Source organism: Natrix helvetica, assembly GCF_964273705.1.
Source record: "Natrix helvetica genome assembly, chromosome: 1".
Classification (NCBI taxonomy): domain Eukaryota; kingdom Metazoa; phylum Chordata; class Lepidosauria; order Squamata; family Natricidae; genus Natrix; species Natrix helvetica.
Genome location: NC_138548.1, coordinates 125,077,104 through 125,095,203, shown reverse-complemented (window position 1 = coordinate 125,095,203; position 18,100 = coordinate 125,077,104). Strand labels below are relative to the sequence as shown.

At 40.3% G+C, this 18,100-nt stretch overlaps 1 protein-coding gene across 1 annotated transcript in view; it reads left to right on the top strand.

The window, feature by feature from the left end:
* LOC309383487 (unconventional myosin-X-like) overlaps nucleotides 1-18,100 on the top strand; it is a 135,608-nt gene that overhangs the window by 54,398 nt on the left and 63,110 nt on the right. The window contains exons 3-11 of the mRNA XM_081936100.1: nucleotides 88-246; nucleotides 5,906-6,093; nucleotides 6,217-6,351; nucleotides 7,322-7,446; nucleotides 7,799-7,812; nucleotides 8,811-8,895; nucleotides 11,366-11,469; nucleotides 13,979-14,108; nucleotides 14,729-14,847. Coding sequence (XP_081792226.1) covers nucleotides 88-246; nucleotides 5,906-6,093; nucleotides 6,217-6,351; nucleotides 7,322-7,446; nucleotides 7,799-7,812; nucleotides 8,811-8,895; nucleotides 11,366-11,469; nucleotides 13,979-14,108; nucleotides 14,729-14,847 — 1,059 coding nt within the window. The remainder of the gene's footprint in view (nucleotides 1-87; nucleotides 247-5,905; nucleotides 6,094-6,216; nucleotides 6,352-7,321; nucleotides 7,447-7,798; nucleotides 7,813-8,810; nucleotides 8,896-11,365; nucleotides 11,470-13,978; nucleotides 14,109-14,728; nucleotides 14,848-18,100) is intronic.

Here is an 18,100-nt window from a genome sequence, read left to right as displayed (position 1 = left end):
CATCTCGTTCAGCAGATGAGAGTCACCCAGGACATATGGTCATTTTGCAGTGTTGTATCTCTCAGTGCAATCTTTCCCTTTCCCTAGGTGTTCTGCTATCCACAAGGCTCTCTGCCAAAAGAGAAAATTCTGCCAATGCATCAGTCAAGTGTAGACGGTGTGGAGGACATGTCCATGCTGGGAGACTTACATGAGGCTGCCATCTTGCTCAACCTGCACCAGCGCTACAAGCAGAACCACATCTATGTGAGTGAACAAATTAGATGGTGCCCTGCTTAATCTTTCCAACAAAATGCTAAACAGCATCCTCAAAAGAGAAGTTACCTGCATGACTGTATCCTCATCCTATGAGAGGTAGACTTGACATCCAGGTATGCAGGAGCCATGGCTCTCTGAAGTGTGCTTTGATGCTTTTCATGTCTTTGGGTCATGAGCACAGAAGCTTGGGTTAGAGACCCCTGAGAATATTTGGACAGCTTCTTAGTAAAACTAGGGAAATGCTAATGTGTCATCAAATTGATTCTATTTATATCAGAATGGATTGGTGGCATATTCCTCACACCTTTGAATAACCACCCAAGTTTTTGAAAATGCAGCCTGCATATGAGTTGAAACACAAACATAAATGTCCGTCTGCCTGCCAGATTTCAGCCTTCTTTTTTTTACATAATTTACCCCTTTCCTGTATTCCAAGTGGGAGTTAGTATCCATAGTGCAATCCAAAGTTTCTGCCATCTAATTCCTTCTTTTTGCATTAAACATCCAATTTCTAGCTGCTTCTGTAAATTTGGATGGGAGATGAGGAGGAGCAGGTAATTCTGTATCAAGCAAGATTACTGCGAGATAATTTGAGAGCCCAAGGAAGGGGATGAGGCATATTCCCTTATCTTCTTACCTGTGCACAAGTGTCCTTAAATTCTGGTATTGAAATGTGGATCTTAAGTCTGTTGCATCGCAACGGTTACTAAGGCAACAAGGACTGAAGGCATTTTATATTCCAGTAAATGATCAATTAAATGACCTGTTTTCTGGGAAGCGTCTTCTTTTGGAGTGAGCAAGGGACTTGCAAATAATGCATTATGCCGTCTAGCGATAACCTATTTGTTTTTTTACCGTCTGCACCCGGCTTACAATTGCACTCACCTCTCAGCAAAAGTTCTTTACAATCCAGAGCTCATAATCCACCAGCTTTCATTTTATCTGCTGCTCTTTTACATCAGATGGTTTTTCCTTCCCCTCCCCTCTCTTTCCCTCTCCTCTCCTTTTGTCAGAAAGGCAATGAGAACAACCACATTTAAAGCATGCTCTTTCCCGATTCAGAAGCTCCACATCCATTGCCTAAGGGCCAGGTAGAATGACAGAGGTGAATCTGCATCCACTTTTTGTGTATTGCATTTTGGGTGTGCGTAATATCTGATGCCAGCTGCTCTCTACATAATGAGGTGACATCACTACACTGTTCATTTCCTTGGCCCTGCCAGGCAGTGCTACAAAAGAGGAAGGGGGGTAGGAGCAGGACACTGCACGATTTATTGCTTGTGTTGGTAGGAAGAAAGACGGCAGCAATTCTAGGTGTCTTAAAAAATAACATAAGGCAATCCTGTAATCCTTGGCTTCAGCCAGAGAGAATGTTTATGCAAAAGATTTTTTTGTTTTAAAAGAACCAGAGGAAGCATAGTTGGGTGTGTGTGTGTTGTTTTTTATGTTTTGTTTATTGGGAGAGGCAGATCAAAATATCTTTCTTCTTAGAGGAAAGAGTTTGTAGAAAATTTAACAGACTTTTTTTTTATTTAAAAAATAGTTTTCATTACCTGTTAGTCATTTTATTGAGGGGGAAAAAAAAATTCAAGATGTACGAAAAACCGTGTAACCGTACGCTTCCTGAATATATTGGGCTTGTGTTTTCTAAGGTAGAACAGCTTATTACTTCAAAAAAACCCACTACTGTAGTGGAAAATCATTGGTGATCAGCCAGTCTTGCTTTAATCCCAGGTGTTTAGTTATCTTGGGGATAAGAAATGACTAGAATAATAATGGATGACACTTATGGATGGCATTAAAAAGAACAAGCTTTCTAGGTGTTTGATAAAATTAGCAAAATGGTAAATGTTACAGTTCTTATTTTAAAAAAACAAAGATCTTGGGGGGTTGAATCTTCTCATGTTTATTGATAACTCAGAAGTATTCAATTTTTGTACACTACTGAGCAGGTTTGGAATTAGAGAATCCCACTTTCAGTTTGTGCAATGGTTGGCATGCCTTATTAAAAAAATGTCACCCAGCACTGCATGCCATTCCCTCTGTCTTTTTTGTTGAGGAAGAGGGATATCCTTTTTTAAAAAAATGAAGTTGGGCAAACAAAGCAGAGTCATAGCTCTTGTCATTATCTTACTTTACACAATGCTTTTGAGCAGGGGTCTCCAACTTTGGCAACTTTAAGACTTGTGGACTTCAACTCCCAGAATTCCTCAGCCAGCTTTGCTCTGAGAGTTGAAGTCCACAAGTCTTAAAGTTGCCAAGGTTGGAGAGCCCTGCATTGAGCCTTCCTAGATCTCTATAAGCTTTCTTTAAAAACAAAAATATGTGTGGTTGGCAGCCCACTATTTCGTTTTCCTGACCATTGAAAAAAAATACAAGGATAATTCAGAATAGAAGAGAGCATCTGGCAGCCCTGGACTGAGGAATAGGGAACAACTACATCAGTTATGTAAGAGTTTTATGTAATTACATTGGAGTTTAATCACATCCATATTTGTTACAGCAAATAAACATTTTGAAGGCATCCTTAACATGTTCTCGACATTCCAAATAAAGCAACTGCACTATTAGGTTGTCATCCCTTAATTAGTATCATATAGGTCAAGAAAATAAAGTAATAGGGTATTAGAACTCACTGTCTGTTTCTTAAACATTTATAGGCATGAGGCTTTCATTCCTTCTGGGACTGTAGAGGTAAAGAGTAAAGGTTTCCTCTGCTCAATTGTGCCTGACTCTAGAGATGGTGCTCACTTCCATTTCCTAGCCAAGGAAGCCAGTGTTGTTTGAAGACGCTTCCATGGTATTGTGGCCAGCATGACTATATGCTGAGGCACACGGAATGCTGTTACTTTCTCACCAATGTGGTACCTATTTATCTACTTGCATTTGCATGCTTTCGAACTGATAGGTGGTTAGGATCCAGGGCAAGAATGGGAGCTTACTCTGTCATGCGGTGCTTGGGTCTCAAACTGTCAACCTTCTGGTTGACAAAACCAGCGTCTTAACTGCTAGGCCACCACACCCCTGAGACTATGGGGACAGACAGACAGACAGACAGACAGACAGACAGACAGACAGACAGACAGACAGACAGACAGACAGAAACACACACACACACATGCACACGCACTTTTCCACTCAAGATTTTCTATGTAATGCCCCATTTTCAATTGCAGTGGTTTCTGCTTCTGAGGAAATAGGATGAAATCCTAAAAATAGAAGATGTGTCCTGTTCCACCGTTCATAAAACATTCAATAAAGAATGTATTAGAGCAAGTAGTCCTTAAGAAGATCTCAGTTTGAAAAGTAATTCAAATTTTTGGCTTCTAAAAGGTTTATTCTGCAGATTTGTACAAACTATGTTTCTATCTATTAAAGAAGATATTTTGGTCTTCATCCCAAATTTGGCTAATGAGTTCATATTGTATTCTGATCATCAGGTACTTTAGATTTATCTATTGCCTCAGATTGTGCAGATTCTAATAGTTTCCTCCAATAATGTATTTTTAGCAACCTTTAATGTACCCTCTTGCATTCCTTTTTTTTTAATGAGCTGACAAGGCTTCATCCTTTAACATTTTAGTCAAAATATTGTTTCTACTTACACCCATTGATTTCTCCCCTGTCAATAATGGAATCTCCATTCTCAGATAATAGTTTTTGATGTATTTTTAAAAAATGCTTCCTGGTCAAAAGCTCAATCTATTCTGGTTCTACATATTATGCAGAAGATGGTCACTGCTCAATTCTCCTCAGAATTTTGGGGCATAGCTGAGCAGGAGTGGTAATTTCCATATTAAAAATTTCCTGGGAGAAATTATGAAATATGTTCATTATCATGACCCCCCCCCCATAGAACCATTACAAAAAGATGAAGGCCAGGGGAGCATCTAAAATTTGTCATAATTGTTTTGCATCTATGGGAGAGCTTAATTGAGGATTCTGATCTTGTTCAAAACACTGTTTGTTTGCCTCTGCAAAACAACTAAGAAGGGTATTTGTAGCACGGGGAATGCCCCGTTGCAGTTTTTATGCACAAGCAGACTTTTTCTTAAAACTGCTAATTGAGTAAGAGAGACTGTTATTCTGATTTATTGCGCATATCCTGTTCTTCATTATGGAATCCCAGAGCACTGTAGCAGAACACGTTTAACTCTTTCAGATTTGGTACCATTAGCACAGTGGTGGATTCCGGATCCTGGTGCAACCAGTACAGTGCAACGGGGCCTGGCGTCCACCATATGAAGGCACGCAGCACGCACGCACACACGCACAGCCTGCGACGCTTCAGCTGCTCGGCGGAGCGTCGCACAGGCACCATATGCTCCGTGTGCATGCACAGAAGCTCCGAGGAGCTCAAATACCGGTAAGGAGCGTGGGTGAGCCCTCCAGAGCACTGTACTGGAACAGTACCCAGTGCTCCCAGTAGGCACCGGTACATCCATACCAGGGCATACCGGTCGTAACCCACCACTGTGTTAGCATAAATTAAAAACAAATATCATGGATAACAAGTATGGAGTCCAAAGATAGCTTAGTTTAAGAGGGGAAATTGCCACCCAGGACTTTGCTGTAGGATGAATGAATGAGGCCGATTATGGGCTGTGTTCCTTTCATGTGCTGTTCTGCTCCCTATTGATATCTTTAATTTAAAATTATATTTCAGTGGAAAGAGTGTGCTGAATAACATGAGAATATCTTTTCAAGTGGTGAAGAGTAGTGCCATGCTTGTTGGGGGATGATGAAAGTAGCAGTCACATGTATTTTGAGTATAGTATAATAAGAAGGGTTGTACAGAGAAAAATTAAAATAAACTTATAATACCTACCAGCAGGTGCTTTTCCTTCTGTTTTGTTGCAGTTAGGTTTTTAATACAATTTAAAAAAAAACCAAGAGATCGTTCTTTTGATTATTTGGTATTCTGTAGGTCTGAAGAAGGCTTCCTATTTATTCTTTTATGGCTTTTCTTTTCTTTTCTTTTCTTAATAATCCAAATCTTCATTCATTCTTCTTTCTGATTGGGGTGCCTGACTTCTGGAAACTTCACTATTCTTTAGGTAACATGAAAGAGGCAATTTAGGATCTCTATAGTTACCCACAGTTCTGCCAACTACATTAAGAAAGGTGGTAACAGAACATGGGAATTTTTGTAACCTAAGATGGGACCTCTACTTCAATAGATTAGAAAGGCACAAAACTGTGGAAAGTTGATATAGTAGCATGGTTGCTAGTTTCTGTGGGTTCGTGAAGAATTAATTGGAGGTCACATAATACCGTATAATACATTTGGGTGAGTTGATTGTTGGGTGGCAAGGCCTGTTCACACCTATACATGTATGTGTATACATAAACACACAATTTGCCCAGACTGTTCTTTTCTACGTATATGTAAGTGGAATGGAAAATGCAAGTGGGAGCTCCCATTTACCTCAGTTTACTTGCAGCAGGCTGATCGAAGATCTCTTTTCCCAGAGCAAACGAAGGCATGAACTTTGATGTCTTCCTTTCTTTCCAATGCTTCTATGTTCTTTGGAACTAGCATTCAGCTACCTTGTTAATTTCAAAACCACCCTTCCTTCCAAATTATCAGTTTTTAAGAAAACATAAAACCCCGAAATGCTTTGCCCTTCCTTCCCTTCCCTTGCAGACAAGCATCGGTTCTATCTTGGTTTCGGTGAATCCCTACAAACCCATTACTGGCCTGTACGATGCATCCGCCATTGACTTGTACCGACAGCACTGCCTGGGGGAGCTGCCCCCTCACATTTTTGCCACGGCCAGTGAGTGCTACAGCTGCCTCTGGAGGCGTCATGACAGCCAATGCATTCTGATCAGGTGAGAGGCCACAATCTTCCCACTTTATCCCACTTCTGGTATTGAAAGATGGGTGGAAACTTCAGAATCATTCTTGCCATTATGAATTCCTTGATTTGCTCGTCTTGGGCTGTCTATTAACAGTGGAGAAAGTGGAGCAGGAAAGACAGAGAGTACCAAGTTGCTGCTAAAGTTTCTGTCAGCCATGAGCCAGTTCTCCTTGGGTAGCTCTGCTTTGGAGAAGACCACCCACGTGGAGGAAGCTATCCTCGAGAGCAGGTAAAAGGGGTTCCTGTGTATGGGCAGGAAATGGGGAGGTTGTTTCTCAAGAGAATGCTGACATTTGACATCCTCAATGTCAGGGGCATACAATCCTAGGTTGCAGCCTTTTGTGATGCTCTGTTGCACAGGAGCTCTGAGAAAAGGCAAATTTCTTATTCCTTGCAATATTGTTGCAGCCGGTATGGAGAATCTTTTGGGGAAATTGTGCGAGCCTCATTGAATTCCCCCAGGGACTTGAAACACCAAACCAGCTTCCTTAAAACAAGAACTTTTCTGCACTGAGAGGATGTACAATATGTAAAGTTAAGAATATTTGCATATTCTTTCTGCTTCTGTTAGTTATAGGGCCAATAAGGATCATGGCACACAAATGTTATACATTTTTGAGGTTATTCTTTACAGTTTTCAAGGCTACAAACTTTCTTTTAGGAAAAGCTTTGTAAATGTCAGGGTTCCAAGTAACACCCCCAATGAAAGAAGGCTCCGAGGCTTGAAGTTCCTCAAAGTTCCATTTTATTAGAGATGTCATATTGGCACATCTGGGAAAACCCGAATCGGAAGGGCTCCGGGTTTTCCCTACCCAAATGAAAGTCCAAGTCCCTGCCCAGCACCCACATGTCCACCACATGGCTCAATCAGTCATCATCCCAACTGGAGATGCCTTCCAGGTGTAGGGCAAGATGTCCTTGACTCTCTGAGACTCTTTGAGAAAGGAATGTTATTATGACTATATATCTCCCATACTCCATATAATCCCCCCTCCCATTTTCCCACAGCAGTATATGTGGCAGGCCGGAATGCAAAAGATTTTGCCCAATGCAAAAGATGGCTTCCAGGCCTGACAGTCAACATCTAAATGGTTTTATATCATACAACCAGACTTGTATTGTTGAAAAATGTGTTCTGTGTAAACCTGTCTAATGTTCCTGCCAAACAAATTATTATTATTATTATTTTTTTACTAAAGCCCAGTCCTGGAAGCTTTTGGAAATGCCAAGACAGTCTATAACAACAATTCTAGCCGCTTTGGCAAATTCATCCAGCTACATTTTTCTCAGCATGGGCATATCCAGGGAGGGAGGGTCACAGACTGTATCCTTTATTTGAATGGCAACTCTTCAGATATTGTTCACCTTTAGATTAAGAAAGAATGGAACCAATAAACAATCCGTACAGTTAATTTATAGACGGCAATGATGAAGCAGCTTTCTGAAAATTCCATAAATTAGGTACTCTCCCAGCTCTCCATCAATTGCATTTTTCTTGTTCAAAGTTCAGCAAAAAATGGTAACTCTTTAATTCATTAGATTTAGGAAACAAAACATCGCTTATAATTTTTGTACAGCAATATTTGAATTCATTTCCAAGGTTTTTTTTGCCAACTATCGGAAAATATGTTTATAAGAGAGTCATAATGTTATTTATTCCTTAACGTGTTGCTCAGATTTATTGGAAAAGGTGAGTGAAGTTTGTTCTCATTTGTTTTGTTTTGTTGCTCAACATTCCTTTTGATAAGAGTGGTGTAAAAGCAACCAGGGAATGATATTGAACATAGGACCGCAGAGTATTCTCAGCAAAACCAGGCTATGTCCCTAGCAATTGGCAAATGTTTCATATGGATTCATTTCTAATTAGTTCTTTAGCATCTCAGAAACAAGCTTCCCATGATTCTCTTTTCCAGGATAGTATATTTAATTTCTCTGTTGTAGTAATGTTGCTCAGTGTGTACGGCTACACCCTGCATTGATTCAGACATACCCCACTTCCAGTGCATTTTATTTTTGGACAGAAAAAGTCAAAGGAAAGTTTTCTGGAAACAAGAATATGAGAGTCTAAAATACTTCTACTTGCAATCAGGCAGGCAGGTTAGACTAATAACTAGACCAGTGTTTCTCAACCTCAACAACTTTAAGATATGTGACTAACTCCCAGAATTCTCCAGCGAGTATATTGGCTGTGGAATTTAAGGAGTTGAAGCCATACTTACGAAAGTTGCTAAGGTTGAAAAATGCTGATCTAGATGAAACAAGCAAAGAGGCAGCATGAACACATTCAGGAAAACAGACGAACCTGCTTTACAATCCCTGTTGTGTAGATACAACCGTAGGAAACTTTTGATGAAAAGTAGTGCATTTTGACAAATGAAGCAAACATTCACTTACTTTTAATGAAGCACATAGTTTGATACACACCAGGGAAGGAATGGGTATTAAGAGTAATAGACCATGATTGTGATATGTCATTTACTCCTTCCTGCATGGATATCTGCCAATTTAAATGAAAAAAAATGTGGACACCATTCAGGATTTTTTGTATATTGGTGGTAAAGTGAAAAAGTTGTGAAGCCAAGGTGCTTCCTTTTCCTTAAAGCACCCAAAAATGGTGCATATAAATATTGGGAGTGTTGCTCGTGTGTATTGAGTTTATCCTAATCTCTTTCTGTTTTCCTTTTACAGAACAGGGTGGTTCACCAGAACCCAGGAGAACGTAATTATCATATCTTCTATGCATTATTAGCTGGTGTCAGCGGGGAACAAAGAGGTAATAGTACTTCCCAAAGGTCCTCATTGCTATGCAGTGGATGCAATTTAAAGTGGAAGTGCTAACCTATAAAGCCCTACACGACTTGGTGCAAATGATCTACAGCTCCACATTCTCCCACTGGAACCAGTTGAATTCTATTTGGAAGAAACCATTGGGGAGGGGGTTCAGTGCTGCTGCTTTTGAATGACAGTACTGGTCTTTTAGAACAGCCTCCCAGGGGCTACCCAGTTGGCACCCACCCTAATTGCCTTCCAGAAGTATTTCAAAACAGAGAGGCTTTTTAGGGCTTTGGGGCCATTATCTCTATTGGTAACCAGCCGGTGGTGGGTTCCGGGGCCTGGTGTCCACCACATAAACGCACGCAGCAGGTGCGCACACATGCGCTGTGCGCGATGCGTCCTTACCTCTTGCGACGCCTCCTCAAGCCTCCGTGACGCCCCAGCTGCTCGGAGCGTTGTGCAGGCTGTGCACTTCGTGCGTGTGTGCGGAAGCGCCGAAGAGCTCAAATACAGATAAATAGCTCAGGCAGGGGTGGGTGGGCCCTCCAGAGCACCATACCGGAATGGTACCCCGTGCTCTGGGCAGGCATCGGTATGCCCGTATCAGGGCATACCACCTGCAACCCACCATTGTAACCAGTGTAGGGCTTACAGCATTGGTCCTCCACCAATTACATTACAGTATATCAAAACTGAGTAGTGACCAAAGTTCTCAAAATATCCCCATGTCAGTCATATTCTGTCCATTGACTAGGACGTGCCATTTCAAGCAGCTGTTACTAGAGATAATATGTTTAGGTATGCAAATCAAGGGACCAGACAAGATACTGTTACTACCCAGAAAGCGGCCACAGACTGGCTGAACGTTTTCTGCATTCTGCTATTGGCTAGGAAAGGCAGAACTGATTGGCCAGTTCTCTGTGAATCCTATAGACTCACCAATGTATAATCAGGTCTGATTATAGCATCTTGATGTCAGCAAATATAGCAACTGAGATCAATCCTTGCTGGGTTTTTAAGCGGAATTAGAAAAATAGAGAAAATGAAACCGTTAATTTATGTACCCTGGCCTTCTAGTCACTTGCAGTTCATTACTTCTTGCTTTGAATTCCCGTAACCTGGATATCTTGCAGAGTGATTCCCCCCCCCCCAGAATTCCCTACTTTTTCTGAAAAAGATGGAATGGGTCTGTAAGTTACAATAATCTGCTCTTACCTTTTTCTCCTATTGCTTTGCTCCATCTTCATAAATACGTTCAGATAAATGTATTGGAAAGCCTGTTTCTATCTTAATATGCTACATTAGGCTTAGCTGTAGATTTACAGGAAAAACAACAGTGTTGCTTCGGAAAGAGGAAAATGTTACTAGAATTATTTGTGGGCTTACATTAAAATTCATGTAATGGATGAGATTTGCCTATTTAGGTTGATAGATCTCAAAGTTCATGACCAAGTCTCATGTCCCAGCATTATTTGTGGATATGCCTCAAACACATGTCAAATGTAGAGTACTGTGGAAATCAGACTGAAATTAGTATTGTAATAAATATTGATGGGAAAATAGCATTGGGAACATATCTGATTCTTCCTCTGGTCAGTCTCTGATGGAGATGCTATTGACACAAAAATCAGGAGTTATTGCAGATTTCCAGCCGTATTTTCTAGCATGCCAGTAAGTAGGTTTAGAGTTGTTTTCCAATTAAGTGCCTGGAGAATTTTGTAGCCTATGAGATAGAGGTTCAGGCAGTATTCTCACTCTGAAGGCAAAGAAGCCATTTTTAAATGTAAGCAGCTTTACTGAATCACATGTTGAATTGAGCAAATGCAGCAAGAATAGGCACATAAATCCTTTATTTCCTACAAATATTTTTCACTCAAAATTCATCCTTTTTCCAGCTGAATTTACCAGCCCAGGAAAAAAAAATGTACTGAAGATGCTGTTCTCCCAAGGCTGCTATTCATTAAAAGAAACCAAAGAAAACTATTTGTCTCACTTTCCTGCATTTATATGTAACAATGCTTTTCCCCATAAGCAGAATCCTAGCAATTATTTTGCTCAGAGGAACACTTTAACTGACGGACTGATTTTGTGCCATCAAATCAGTGTTGACTTTTAGGGACCGTATGAGAGGATTATCCCCAGGAGTGGAACACCTGAGCAGCCTCTACTCTCTACATTAGTTTTATTTCCCTGCAGGCAAGATATTCATTTTGGCAGTGCTGGCCATGCAGGGTTAACCAGTCTACTGTTTTGCATGTTTTGTTTCATCCTGCATAATTAAACTGGGCATGTTTATATGTGCTGCTTTGGGGATCAGAACATGAAAAAAAAGGCTGCTTAATGTGTGCCTTTGGCTCATATTCGCTGGTCTCCTTTCTCTATATTCATTGCATTTATTTCTTTTCTCTGTCCTTCTGTTCTGGTCCTTAACTGTTTTATTTCTCCTTCTGGGAGCTGCTTTTTTATAGAAGGACTCCACTTGCTGGAACCCAAGAACTATCGTTACCTCAACCAGTCTGGCTGTAAAATCAACGAGGACCTGGATGACCGAGAGATGTTCAGCAAAGTTATGGTGAGTTTCTTCCTTGACTCTGGGCAAAATTTGATGGATGGATTTCTCTGCTACCCCCAACCCCTGCTTTTTTAAAAGAAAAATGTGCCAGTTGCTTCTTTGCATGAAGGCCGATTGTTTGGGGGGAGCAAAATGCCCACAGGCCAAGAGGGTTTTGCACTCTTGAATGTGGTGCCTGATAATGACATGCATTGTTTAATGACAATTAGAGTCTATTTAGACTCTAGAATGTAGTTTGAAGACAAAATCTCATCTTCCCACCAGTATTTTGTCTTTCTGTTCCTTGAATGCCTGCTTTATCATGCTTGTTCTTTTTACTTGGAGGAAATATCTGAGGGAATCATTTAGTCTGCAAAAATCTTTATACTATTTTTCAAGGTGGAGAAAGTAAGAGATAAAATAATAGGCATTTATTATTTATATTTTTAAAAGTCCTGCATAGATGCTAAATAACCGGCAATGGAGTAGGACAAGAAACAGGCATACAAAGGGAGGGATTAGGAGGGAATTATCCTAATCAAATGCCTCAGGAAATAAGTGGATCTTATTACAATTCCTTTGCAGATCTAAAAATCATTAAGTCTGAATCCTCCCTTAATAAGATGCAGTTATGATCAGTTTCTATTGTAATTATTATTCCTGTATGTGATTCAGTAAATCTGTAGAAGCTCAAGTATTCATTATGTCCAGAAAAAAAATCAGGAATACTGGAATCCCAAAACGTGAAGCACCATTGCTAGCATGGTGCTTTTGTTAAAAAAAGACAATATTAGCTGAATAAATTGAGATCAGATTATAATATTTGTGGTATGTAGCAGCCTGACAAATATTGATTGACTATTTGCTGCCTGTGTAACTCAAAAACGTTGAGAATAAGTTTCTGCTTAAGAAAAAAGGGGGAATAACGGGATAAAGTTATTTTTCCTCCTTTTTCCTTTATTCTATGGATAATTTCAAATGTGCTTATTCTAGCAGTTTGTTGACAAGAATTAAAGTATTATTAAAGGAAGCAAGCTGTAGGTTGACCATTACTGCATTAACTCCTATTTGGCCATAATACTTGGAAATCAATTGGTACCCCTATGTATCATGAGCTGCTAATTCCAGGATCATATTATAACTTATCTTTGCTCTTTACAAGAAACATGAAAGTTGCAATAAGCATTTAGGAACATGTGAAGGAGAACCAAGATTCTTTTTGTAATTATTGAAATATTAAGATTCCATTCCACACGATTGAGCATTACACACCATTTTCCTTAAACCACTTGGAAGTAAATTTCACTACATACTGTAGTGCTCCATCCTACTAAGTGGGTTTGGGTATCTAACTTTAATTTATAACATCATTACAGTAAGGTGACCAACTTTTTTACAATGAAAAGGAGGACAAAACACGTTCTATTGTCCAAAATGCTAAGGTGACCAACTTTTTTACAATGAAAAGGAGGACAAATAAATTGGAAAAAATATATCACAAATAAAAAAAATATTTTATTCATTGCAACAATAATACACTAAAATATGATATATGCATAATAAAAACATTTGCAACCTTTTATATTGTAATTATGCTTACATGCCTGTTAATTATTATTTAAATGAGTACTTTTCCATTGAATTAATATTTTTTGTCAATGTATCATCTTCTAATAATATATTGGAAATATCTGAACAAGAAATATCCTTCATATTGAATTTTACGGCAAGTGCTGCAGCTAGAGTATCAACATTCAATCTCGATTTCTCACTTGTCGAAAAATCATTGGCCATTGGAAAAAACTCTTTCAACTGCTGCATTAGTTCCAGGGCAGCACAACGTAAATTGAACAAGTATAAATAAATGTTCACATGGAATATGTTCATTTTTGAAATGGCTGAAAATATCCACCCATCTTTTATCAATTTCAACATGTTCATTTTCCCATTGTATTAATTTTTCAGAATTTAAATATACATTCAGTCTTCTAATTTCTTCAAAGAGACAATTGTCGTCTATTTTAATGTCCAGCATTTCTTTAGATAAAAATTCTTGAGTCTTGACGAATTGTCATGTCAAATACAAATACGTCACATAACGCGCAACAGATTAGTCTTCAAATATCGAAAAGGAGGACATATAGGAGGACACTTTTCGAGGGAGGACAGAACTTACAAAAGAAGGACTGTCCTCCCTAAAGGAGGACAGTTGGTCACCTTAATTACAGTGAATGTACAGAGAACATCTTTACAGAGGATGTACAGAGAACTTTCGTAATACATTATGGAGAAGATGAATGTATTAGCATAGCTTTTGAATTATCATCCTGAGACCAGAGTAAGAGCCATTATTCCAAGGAAGGCTTTTATCCTGATTCCTCCTTCATGGAATTTGTTTTTCCAGTGCTACTTTGCATAATCTTTTTAAAACACAATAGTGTCAAGTAACTGGAAGCACTAGTTAGCTATCTGTACAGAAACACCTGGCTTCTTGAAAGTATCATAATGATTCTGAATGTGTTTTGAACAGACTGCATTTGAAGTCATGGGATTCAGTTCTGAAGAGATCAGAGACGTCTTCAAACTTATATCTGGCATTCTACAACTTGGAAACATTGAGTTCATGACTGCTGGAGGAGCTCAGATCACCACAAAAACTGGTACGTGATGCTTACCTGGAATCTGCTCTTCCCTCATGATTGTGGTGCATGCCAATAATTAAGCAAGTAGGCTATTGTGGACTTTTTATATTTTTCTGCATTGCTGACAGGTAAATAGATTCCCAGGAATACAACTATTTTCCAGTGCAACACAATTAAAAAAAAATCCAAGTTGGTTTATGAAAAGGTTTATGTATGTATCTTGCCTTTGCGGTGTTGCCTAACCAATCTGATGTTAAATGTGCTTCTCTCTCTCAGTAGATCAATGTTTTATTTCCATTTAGTTGCTTAACAAATGAATAAAGTATTTTAGCACCAAAGTGGAAAAGAAGGGTTTGTCTTTAAGTGTATATGTTACAGGGAGCAATTTTTTTCCCTTCTGAAGTTCCAAGTAACCTTACTTTGGGTTTTCCATCTTGAGGACCAAGGAACTCTCAATGAAATTTTGGGAGAATAAATATATCAGAGCTGTTGTCACATACTAATAAAGTCTTCTTGGCATAAGATCTTCACCGTTGCTACTTAGTTTCCACTTTGTGAAGAAGTTTGTAACATATGCTTCCTATCAGAAAGGGAAGTAACATCTCTTATTCTCAGTTCTCAATTGTTTTGTCTCCTAGTGCTGCATAATGTCAGTGAACTGCTTGGCTTGGACACCTTCCAGCTGTCTGAGGTACTTACTCAAAGGTCCATGTTTCTACGTGGGGAAGAAATTAGCTCTCCCCTCACTGTGGAGCAGGTGAGTTAGTCATTAGCTGCTTTGCAGTTCATATTTGCTATGAAGGGACATTGTCCCTGGATGGTAGCATTCCCATGAGTATTAAAGGGAAACGTCACTTGAGGGAGGCCTTGAGTTGATGATATATTACTTATTCCCAGAAGAGAAGGATTCCTGGAATATTCTTAGTGCTTCGGGGCTTAAGAATAAGCCTGGGTAATAAAGGCAGGTATTGGAATGGAAGAGAGAATGGGTGGATCAGCTTTGTTAACATAACCATTGCTGTGGATGTTGTACAATGTAAGCAAGGACACGTGGAAAAATATTTATGAAAAGAAATAATGGACAGATTTTAGAGAACTCACTCCTGCAAACTACACTTGTAAAAACTCTTTTTAGAGGATGAAGCCTATTTATACTAGAAAATGTAAATGTAAAAACATGTAAATAGAAGAGTTCTGCTAATGTATTAGCTGAGAAACAAGGTGGATATGGTATGGTGTGTCTTTCTCTTCACTAGCTTTCCTCTAAAGCAGCGGGACCTCAATACTCCTGCTTGCTTTCATCTAGAAAGCTGCCTGTTAAACCACAGCATGGCAATGTTTGAGACAGACCACTATCTTGTGGCTTTAGTATTTGTGAGGCTCCAGGTTGCATGAAATGGAACAGAGAAGTTCAACAGATTATGTATATGTTGTAAATTCTAAACCCGGGATGGCGAACCTATGGCAACACGAGGCGTTGCCCTGTTAGATGGCAGCGCGCACGAGCGCGCTGGCCAGCTGAGTTCAGCCTTTTTTAAAGCCATTTTTCGCCTCCCCAGTCTCTAGAGGCTTTATAGGAGCCTGAGGAAGGCGAAAAGAGCTCCCCCCCCAGAGGCCCTCTGGAGGCTTCAAGAGCTTCCCTGAAGCCTCCGGAGCGCAAAAAAACGGCCCTTTGGGCAAACGGGAAGTTCGGAAAATGACCTATGATTTGCTTGTAGGGTCGGTTTAAGCCCTCTGGAAGCTTCAGGGACCTTCAGGAGGCTTCCCTGAAGCTCCAGAGGGCAAACAATGACTCTATGAGCAAACTGGAAGTCTGGTTTGCTTGTAGGGTCGTTTTTAATCCTCCGGAGCCCTCCCCAGGCTCCTATAAAGCCTCTGGAGCCTGGGGAGGGCGAAAAAAGCATGCAAAAAATGGGGGGGAGCGCCTCTCATGCACCCATGTGCACTGGGGTGGTGTCACGCATTGCATTATGGGTGAGGCACACCCGCGCACGACCCCCCTGCACTCCCCCCACTTATGGCACACGAGCCAAAAAAGGTTCACCATCGCTGTTCGAAACAAAGAAAAAAGTCCAAAATATTTCATTAGGAAGTCAGACAATTTTTGTAAGGTTTGAATGAGCTCTAGCTCTTTACCTGAGAATGGAAATCACGAGCTCCTTGAGTCAAGCTTGTCTTCTGGTGGATTTCTAGACACATTCATGTAGTTTTCTTGATAGAAATATGGAAATATTTCATCATTGCCTTCTTCTGGGGTATTTTTTCATTTCCCCCATCTAGTCACAGTCCAAATAATTCCTACTCATACTCTACTTAGCTCCTAAAATGGACTAATTGCATTGAAAAGCTAAGACTCCAAAAATGTCAAAGTCTAGCGTTGGTGCTTGTATGGAACATGAATATGAGCAAGAGGGTATCATGCATAACTCTTCCCATCATTGACTGGTGCAAAAATAGCTAAGGTTCATAGCAGTAAGAGTAACCTTTCATTGCTAATTAGGCTTCCTGCTTCGAAATGCCCCTTTTCTCCCTCCAGGGACAGCAGTCAGCTGTTGTCAAATTCCATTTTGGCTGAGAAGGCTGGAGATCTTAGTCAGCTTGCATTGTACTCAAAGCTCATTACCATTCCAAACTTTGACATTTGGAGTATGTTAAGCAGAAGGAGCTAAATACAGTCAATGAAGGCTTTGACAGAATGCCCATGGCTGTGTGTCTCTCCTGCCCCTACTTGTGTCCCACTGCTGGATATGGAAAGACAGCAGTGATGGGTTGCAGGCGGTACGCCCCGGTACGGGCGTACCGGTGCCTGCCTGGAGCACCAGGTTCCGTTCCAGTACAGTGCTCCAGAGGGCCCACCCGCTTGCCCAAGCTTCTTACCTGTCTTTAAACTCTTCGTCGCTTCCACGCATGCGCACAGCACGTACAGCCCCTGCGCGACACTCCGCTGAGCAGCTGGAGCATCGCGGAGGCTCGTGAAGGCGTTGCTGGAGGGTAAGAGGCACACGCGTGCTGCACACGTTCATGTGGAGGATGCTGGGCCCCGTTGCAACCGGTACGGTTGCAACGAAATCCGGAACCCGCCACTGAAAGACAGGCACTAATCTGAAAAGATGTACCATATTTTTCAGTGTATAAGTTGCACCGAAGTATAAGACACACCAAGATTTTGAAGAGGCAAATTTAAAAAAAAAAGTTTTTGCGCTCTGCAGACCTTGTGAAAACAGGCCGTTTTTTGCGAAAACCGGCTTGGTTTTTTTCCAAAAAAAGGGCATGCATGGGCTTTAGGAGGCTTGTGGAGTGCTCCTGGGGGCTCAGGAGGCAAAATTGAGCAAAAAATGGCCCATTTTTCACTCATTTCTGCCCTCCCCAGCCCCCAAGAGTATTCTGGAAGCCTCCTAAAGGCTATGCATGGCCATTTTGATGAAGTGGCCGGGGTTTTGGGAGGCAAAGAATGCTGTATTCAATGTATAAGACGCACCCAGATTTTCAGCCTCTTTTGAGGGAAAAAGGTGTGCCTTATACTCCGAAAAATACGGGCAACTGAGATGTTGGATGACTATGCAGACTCTGACCACTAGGGTTCCCCTTGTCTTTGTTTTCATTAAGGGAATTGGCAGAAGTCTTAAATGTATGTTAGGAGGAATATATAGCTGTCCTGATCTGGTACCCCATATATCTTCAATAATATTTAGTTAGAAACATGTCAAATAATTTTGCCTAATTCTTCCCTACCTTTAATTTCATATATTGCAACCAATGAATTGGAAGGAGTAGAGGGAAGCTCTTAAAAACATTATGCTTCTTTTTTTCCATTTTTTAAAAAATTAACATTTTAACATTCTATAATGTATGGTAAGTATAGATTGCTTCTGGTGTGACATTTAACCTCAGAATAGTTCTGATGTGTTTCTTCATTATGGCTTCCTATGAAAAGGTGGGATCCTTTAGGTTTCTGGGACAAAAAATTATGGATATCTTCAGCCTCTTTCAGACACATAGAAAATAGTGAT